The 8,352-nt window shown below is 46.8% G+C and overlaps 1 protein-coding gene across 2 annotated transcripts; it reads left to right on the top strand.

Annotated features, from left to right (window-relative positions):
* The first annotated feature begins 511 nt into the window (after positions 1 to 511).
* tfr2 (transferrin receptor 2) lies at positions 512 to 8,220 on the top strand. 2 transcript variants are annotated; one of them, XM_085401445.1, is made up of 18 exons: positions 512 to 588; positions 1,162 to 1,197; positions 1,278 to 1,494; positions 1,569 to 1,752; positions 2,019 to 2,159; positions 3,004 to 3,112; positions 3,188 to 3,430; positions 3,511 to 3,650; positions 3,719 to 3,894; positions 3,967 to 4,086; positions 4,204 to 4,286; positions 4,369 to 4,432; positions 4,511 to 4,578; positions 5,636 to 5,706; positions 5,806 to 5,890; positions 7,309 to 7,533; positions 7,609 to 7,749; positions 7,831 to 8,220. In XM_085401445.1, the coding sequence occupies exons 2-18, from the start codon at positions 1,177 to 1,179 to the stop codon at positions 8,083 to 8,085; spliced, it is 2,343 nt and encodes a 780-aa protein (XP_085257571.1). In that variant the 5' UTR covers positions 512 to 588; positions 1,162 to 1,176; the 3' UTR covers positions 8,086 to 8,220. The 2 variants fall into 2 exon arrangements, with proteins under 2 accessions (XP_085257571.1, XP_085257570.1); XM_085401444.1 differs by having other exon boundaries at positions 1,162 to 1,494.
* Positions 8,221 to 8,352: the final 132 nt, after the last annotated feature.

Here is an 8,352-nt window from a genome sequence, read left to right as displayed (position 1 = left end):
TACACACCAGCACACTCTGGGACTAGTGCTGGTTAAAGCAGTCAGACTTGTTCAAACAAAGTTTCCTCTGTCTGTGCCCCAGGATTGATGCTGGTTCCCAGTAGCTGATCCTGATTGTGGACCTGGACCTGATTCTGCTTCTGTCAGCTGGAAGTAAAGCTGCAGCTGCTGGAAGCTCTGTGTTTGATCCAGAGTCTTTGAGTCAGGCTGAATGTGGACTGTGGTGGATCTGCTGGAGTCTCAATGTGTTTAGAGATTTCATCATGTGTGTGTGTGTGCAAAGTTTTTACACCTGTCTATCACCAGGAACCGCTCAGGCCCAACCAGGTGAGCTGCTTCTTTCAAACCCTGTAATGACAGAGAGCCGTTTAGGCTCTGCAGTGTGAGCGTGTGTTTACTTTGCTGTTAATAAAGTTAAGCAGATCAAACAGACAGCACACGCTGACCTCTGACCCCTGTGAGCAGCCAATCACAGCGGGCTGAGGAGTAAAAAAAAAAAACAAAACCCGAGCTCATCCTGACCCATGATGAAGCTCTGGATCCTGAACTGAGAGCAGCCGGAGTCCAAACAGAGAGTCGGAGGCGAAGGTGAGAATCTCCTGTGTGTGTGTGCTGCCGACTCCATCAGGTTCAGATCCTGTGGTGCCGTCACTCACTGCTGGTGAGGGGCTTAGGTCAGATGAATAAGGTTATGAAGCTGCCTTAGCATGGTGCACAGAGAGCTCTGTAAGAGAGGAGAGAGAGGGTCAAATAGCTGAGTGGACAGCAAGCGTTATTTTCTGTGTTGCCAAGTTAAAGGCTTGGGGGGGAGCAGGTGAGTACAGTCACCACACTGCTGAGGGTGATCTGCAGAGAACGGTGCTGCCACTCGAACCAGGCGTGTGAAGGACGGCTCAGCCCAGCAACCTCACCTGAGAGCACTTACAAGCAGAAAGAAAACTCAAACCTGCCGAGTCGTAGCAAAGCTACACATACAGAGACATTTTGGACTGGTGAAAATCTTCAGTACTGTAAACGGAACTTTGTAAAAACTGTTAGAACAAAAGCAAAAATTAACACATAACCTCACATCCTCCAGACGCTTTTATTTCCAATCTCCTGAGACAATGAAGGTATATATTTTCCTGTTGTTGAGATTGTCCCTGTGTTTTGTGCCTGCAGAGCTGCATTGTTACCATGACTACCCACCTGACACAGGTGAGACACACGTGAAACACAGGTGAGACAAGCTCTGCCTCCTTTCGCCTGTTACCATGGTTATATCTTTCTCTCTGGAGGCTTCCTTGATGTCCGTCCACCACTCAGTGTCTGATGATGATGAAGAAGAGGAGGTGGGAGGTGCTCAGCGGGCGGAGCTGCGGCTGGCGATATCAGAAGACGAGGAGGAGGCGGGACCTTTCAGTGACCTCACAGCTCTGGTGATGAGGTATCGTCATGGAGACCGGCGATGCTGTGTGCTGTTGTGTGTGGGCGGAGTCATCGTGTTCACCGCTGGTAAACAGATGCCAATCATTTTAACCGATTAGTCTCATCATGTGACTAAAGCCAGCATTGCTTCTCCCTTCCAGCGTTCCTATTGGCTTATGGGATCTTCAGTGGGCGGTACCACTGCTCCCAAGCAGAGCAGGGGCATGAGCAGCAGCTGGGTGGGGCTAAAGCTCCTTCAGAAGGAGGGGCGGGGCTTTACTTGGGAGAGCTAAGATTGATGATGAGGAAGCTGCTACAGGATGAAGACATCCACAACACAGTCAGGTAATTCTCGCCACCACGGACCATAAAGGCACCAGATTATAAGGCAAAACAAGAACAGATCAATAAAGTATTCTGATTCTGAAACTAGCGAGCTAACTTCCTGCTAACTTCTAACTCTGTTAAACTTAATAAATTCCATTTTCATGGATGCCTGGATGTTAAACTTGATTGTTACACCTGGTAGAGCAGCAACGTTATTATTTTATTAACGATGAAAGAATTTAGTTAGGTCCTATTTAATAACTTCTGTGTGTATGTGTGATCAGTCGCGTGAGCAGGGCAGCTCATCCTCCAGGCTCCTCGGAGGGTACCTCTCTGGCCTCAGAGATCCTGCAGCGCTTCAGAGAGCTGCAGATGGACCACACCTGGACTGAGTCGCTATACGCCACGCTGCAGTTCCCCGACAGGTAAGAGTCAGAGAAGCTCCCCCACTTTCAGGACAGACCAGCAACAAAATAACCTATCATACACTTAACATGTCACATCAGGATACTTTTGGGTCTTAAATGGATGCAGCTGATTGAAGCTCAGCGCGAGTAAAGTCCCAGCACATCCTGGTTCTTTCACTTATTGAAAGAACCATTGCTTTGAACATGTGGTCAGTCTCTGGAGCTGATTTGGAACCAGCTGATCCAGGACCAGCTGAATTAAAACTTTAACAAAAAAAACTTTATTTTTCCTGCACCGTAGTTACTGGGTGACGGTCAGGCCCCATCTTATCTTAATGAGCCTTTTATAAAAGCTCATTAAGATAAGATGGGGCCTGATTATTTAAGACCTTGTATGTGAGGAGCAGGATTTTGAATTCAATTCTGGATTTAACGGGAAGCCAAAACAGGAGAAATCTGCTCTCTCGTTCTAGTCCCTGTCAGGACTCTTGCTGCAGCATTTTGGATTAGCTGAAGGCTTTTCAGGGAGTTTTTAGGACATCCTGATAATAATGAATCACAATAGTCCAGCCTGGAAGTAATAAATGCATGAACTAGCTTTTCAGTATCACTCTGAGACAGGATCCTCATATGTTTTTAATGAAATCACTTCTGAAATGTTTCCAAAGCAGTGACTTGATCAGAACAAATGAGAATGACTCTGTAATAACAGTGAGAATAGCAGAAAAGGACTAACGGCTGCATTTAAAGACAGAAACCAAACCCACATTTACACACAGCTCATTATAAAGAGCTATTTAACATTTCAGCAGTGCTCTAATTTGACCACCAGAGGGTGCTACATTCATTTATTTGTGTGCAGGTCTCAGAGGAGCTCTCTGAGCTTGGTGGACTCTGCAGGTCGGGTCTCAGAAGAGATTCCTCTCAACCCTTCTGACTACTGCCCGTACAGCTCCACAGGAAATGCCACAGTGAGCCAACCAGAAAGGAAGTATCTGTCACCATGGTAACCAAAGTCCCAGTTACTGATGTATGTCTCTTTGCAGGGGGGTGTGGTCTATGCCAACTATGGCCGACCGGAGGATTTTAAATGGCTGAAACGTGAGGACGTGTCTGTGGCTGGCTGTGTGGTGGTGATGCGTGTTGGGGGCGGGGTCAGTTTTGCAGAGAAGGTCTGGTTGGCTGAGAAGAACGGGGCGAGTGGAGCTTTGATCTACCCCGACCCTGCTGATGTGCCGCAGGACCCTCGCCGCCTTGGCCTGAACACACACACTGCTGTGTCTGAACATGTAACACGCACACAAACAAACATTATCCACATCTCCTGGCCAATAAGCATCCTCATCTCCCTTCTGTTGTCCAATCACAGGTCCACCTAGGGTCAGGGGACCCCTTCACCCCTGGCTTTCCCTCCTTCAATCACACTCAGTTCCCGCCCATTCAGTCCTCCGGTCTGCCACTCATTCCAGCCCTGCCAATTACTGCCACTGTGGCCTCCAAGCTGCTTAGGTAAGCCCCACCCCTCAGGTAACCTGCCCAGGTGTGAGTGTGACTCACAGTGCTGTTCTGTGTCTCAGCCAGCTGACAGGTCCGTCCTGTCCTCGGCCCTGGCAGGGTCGGCTGCCGTACGTGCGCTGCGTTGTCGGTCCCGAGTTCAGTAACGGTCGCAGAGTCCAGATGTCGGTTCAGAACGTGATGAAGCCGATCCTGCTCAACAACATCTTCTCATCACTGGAAGGCAGAGTGGAGCCAGGTACGCTCTGCTGACTACACACAGAGACAGGTGAATGTGCCACAGTGGTAAACCTCAGTATCTCCCTGTCAGACCAGTACATCATACTGGGAGCTCAGAGGGACTGTCTGGGTCCGGGAGCCGTGAAGTCCGGAGTTGGAACTGCGATCCTGCTGGAGCTGGCTCGAACCTTCTCAGCCATGGTGAAGAAGGGTAAGACTCACCTGGATGCATGTGTGCTTACTGTGGTGGTGGGAGCTGAAATGATGCTGGCATTACTTTGGTGTGTTGATTCCTCTGATTTGTCTGAACTGACGGATTCGTTTACAGGTTTCAGTCCAAGACGGAGCTTGTTGTTTGTCAGCTGGGATGCTGGAGACTTTGGGAATGTTGGAGCAACCGAATGGCTTGAGGTTCAGCCACAGAAAATACAAACCAAACCAAATTTAACAGTTTATCAAAATAACTGCCTGACCTTTGACCTTTGTTTGACAGGGTTATCTGTCCATGCTTCACCTGAAGGCTGTGGCCTACTTCAGTCTGGACCAGGCAGTCATGGGTAACAGAGCTTGAAGCCAATCAGAAAGCATTTTCTTTGCTAACCAAACACGGTGTCTTATGTTGTCCTTCTCATCAGGTGATGAGGTCCTGTCAGCTTACACCAGTCCTCTCCTGGTTGACCTGCTGGACGCTGCCATCAGACAGGTGAGTGTGATACATCTGTGATGCATTAATACTGTGGTCACACAGCTGGATGGAGCTCATCGCCCTCACACATTTATTAAAAAAAAAAATGTTGATCCTATTTTTCTGGACCCGGAGTCCCTCAGGGATCTATACATGGACAACAGCTGACCTTTGTGTGCATGCTATGGCGATGACACACTCATTTGCAATAAACACTTTAAAAATACCAAGGTTTTAATATAATATATGAATTGAACCCCAAGATTTAGTTCTTCTGTCCATTTTGTGTGGCTGAAGTATAATTGTTGGATCATCTATGTATGCACGGTTGAGATTATTGTTTTTGAGTTGGGAACGATCCCAGACAAGCCCCAATCATGTAACAGTAAAAGCATGAATCTGTGACCACACTACAGTTAAATGTATCTACAAATAGCTTTTATTCACAAAGGTGAGTCTGGACTGTCTGTGCCATTGCCTTTGAAAGACTAAATTACTGGACAGACAAAGGCCTTATTTTCCAGCCTCTCTTAACCATTTATCAACCAAGAATCATGCAAGCCTGGGATTATTTTCTAACTTTGGCTGTTAAATGAAAAATAAATCATCCTCATGTTTCAGAAAACGTTTTAATTTTTTCTCTAGCCCATAATGGTTGAAGAGTAGGGTCATGTGAAGTGTGCATTAGGCCTTGTGCTACCATGATACACTAAATATTCCCATAAACCTCATCTTCTCAAACAGAAATAGAGTCACACTCATTTAAAGACTGCTTGGGCCCATCAGTTGAATAGAACAGAATAGAATTTACCTTTATTGTCATTGCACATGTCACAAGTACAAGTCAACGAAATGCTGTTTGCATCCATCCAGAAGTGCTTTGGCAATAATATAGATATATTACATTATATGGATCTATTATAGGTATGTTAGAATGTACACGGTATGAAAATGTTATGAATATGCTATAACTATAAGTATGTACAGGCTGTGGTAAACAAAGGGTTAACCGGAGCAATCAGTTGATTACCAAACCACATGATGCTGTGCATGAGTGGGCCTTCATGTGTTCCAGGTGGAGCATCCCAAACATGCAGGTCAGAGCATCTACAGCCAGGCGGAGAGAGATGGAGGTAGCTGGAGGATGTGAGGACACACACACACACACACACACACACACACACACACACACACACACACACGTTACTGTGATGACGCCTGACTGAGCTGCTGCTGTCTCCTCAGTACGAAGCCACTGTATCTGAACAGCGGCGCTTTCAGCTTCACGGCGTTTGCAGGAGTTCCAGCCATGGAGCTCAGATTCACAGAGGTACACGTTACACGCCAACATCATATGTTAGAGTTTGTATTGTTGATTGTCATTTATGCTTAGAAATATTTAACCATAGATGCTTAGAAGTGTATAATCAATTGTGTAGTGATAAGTTGTGTGATCTTTAACAGGCTACAGAGGCTTGGTGTGTATTCCACACATTAGAATGCACACCTACATCCTGGGAGCATGGGAAGAGGTTGCATCTTGTCTTAATTGTTTTATGGTAGGATTAACGTAGCTACGTCTGTTCTAGTCTAAGTGCTTTTTTGTTTAGATGAACTGCTGGACTTCCTCACCGGGGGGGGTCTAGTCTACCCTCTTCCTGACCAAGGATGTTTGCTTGTGTGCTTTTATGACCCTTTGATCAGCAGTACCCCCCCCCCCCCCCCCCACACACACACACACACACACACACACACACACACACACACACATCCACCACACACACACAGGCAAGGTACTCTTTGTGTGAATGTAGACGTCATATGTTAATGAACCTATGCATATTCATGTAACCTCAATAAAAGGACAGTGGTACGGGAGAACGGACGAGAGCAACTGGGGTCAAGCGAAGGAACGGTGCCTGTCCGGTTCTCTCCCGTGCACGAGAAACATGAAGAAGCTTGCCTACTTGTGTCTTGCTTTGCAGTGTAATTATATTGTCTTCAACGTTCCAGCGGATGGGTTCCTTTTGCAGTAAAAAAACGTCTTGTCACTGCAACCTTTTTATCTGTGTTAGATTATGGTGACATTCTGTATATGAACGCTTCTTCTTCATGTCTTCTAATGTTGGACACGATGTATCATGCTTCCTTGAGGTTTATTACCAATTGTAAATACCTGACCCATCACTGTGATTTGTACTTAAGAGTAAAATGGCCTTCTTTGGCCATTAGAAGACAGGGGCATTGGTACACTTTTATTTACAAAGCTATGCTTGGATTGCTGCCTCCTTATATTTGTACTTTGGTCACAAGGACAAATAGTGGTTCTTACTCCTTGCGTTCAAATGATCAGCTGCTGTTGTCTGTTCCCCTTGTCCGCACAGAGCTGGGTAAGAAAGCCTTTGTCCACTCTGCGCCTTTTTCATGGAACATGTTACAGAAAGACTGGAAACTAACTGAATTGTTGTCTTTAAATGTTTTTAAAACTAAACTCAAAGGCCTACAGGCTGCCTCAATAATGTGTAATTGTTTTGTGTAATTTTAACTTTGTTTGTTCGTATGTATTTGTCTTGAAATGTGCTGCCTCTTGGCCAGGACTCCCTTGAAAAAGAGGTCTTTGATCTCAACGGGACATTCCTGGTTAAATAAAGGTTAAATAAAAAAAAATGGGTTCAAGCTACAAACCTATCATCATACATACTCACTGTCATGGTACATGATGTCATGTTATCCGTGTCACATGTTCAGGAGCGAGCATATCCATTCATCAACACGCCATTGGACAGTGTCTCACGCCTGCAGGAGGTGCTGGGGGGTCGTCTGGGGGTCACGGGGCAGAGCTTAGGGGAGCTGGTGGGGGAAATGGTGCTGCGATTGGCCCACGACCACATCCTGCCGCTGCGCATCACTTCCTACGCCCAGACAGTGCTGCAGTTCAGTGCTCAGCTCAACAAACACTCTGCTGAGCTGCAGGTAGCTCACCTGTGTGAGTGTTTCTACACATGTTTGAACCTGTCGCTGTCATGTGACCTCTGTGTGTGTGTCCAGTCCAGAGGTTTGTCTCCTCAGTGGGTCTTCAGCGCTCGAGGAGATTACAGCCGAGCGGCAGAGACGCTGCAGAGAGCCATCGACTACAGCGACCTGCACGAGCCCACCATAACACGCTTCTACAACACTCGCATCATGAAGGTACGAGTGCTGCAAACAGTACTGGAACAGCTGAATCGTGGAGACACGAGCCCTGCACGTCTTCTCATGTGTGTCCTGCAGGTGGAGTACTACTTCCTGTCTCAGTACGTGTCTGCAGTTGAGACGCCATTCCGTCATGTGATCCACGGCCGCGGCAACCATACTCTGAGTGCGCTCACTGAGCACTTGGGCCTGCTCACCTCTGACCCCGGACGCTTCGACGAGAGCAGCTTCAGACGGCAGCTGGCGCTGTTCACGTGGACGCTGCAGGGCGCCGCCAACGCTCTGAATGGAGACGTGTGGAGCATCCACAACATGCACCGCTTCACCCACTGAGGCCTGCTCCAGAGTGATTGATTATTAATTATCGATCAGTATCTATTTATGTGCAGATATGAGTTTGCAGTGCAGACATTCAGGTCAATGATTGTTCATCAATCCTTTCACTGATTTCACTTCCATTAAAGTGTTTTACAGACAATGAGATTCTTTATCTTTCCTTTCACCTCCCAAACAGGAAGTTAACATCAGTGACATCATCATTATCATCATCACCAGCTGTCTAGCTCATATCAGTGGTATTCTTCGTGCCCATTGGTTGAT

Source organism: Rhamphochromis longiceps, linkage group LG3 (genome assembly GCF_057381845.1).
Source record: "Rhamphochromis longiceps isolate RC_006_pf linkage group LG3, R_longiceps_female_GT1.1, whole genome shotgun sequence".
Taxonomy (NCBI): domain Eukaryota; kingdom Metazoa; phylum Chordata; class Actinopteri; order Cichliformes; family Cichlidae; genus Rhamphochromis; species Rhamphochromis longiceps.
The sequence above is the reverse complement of the archived record's forward strand: the minus strand, read 5'-3'. Positions and strand labels throughout refer to the sequence as shown.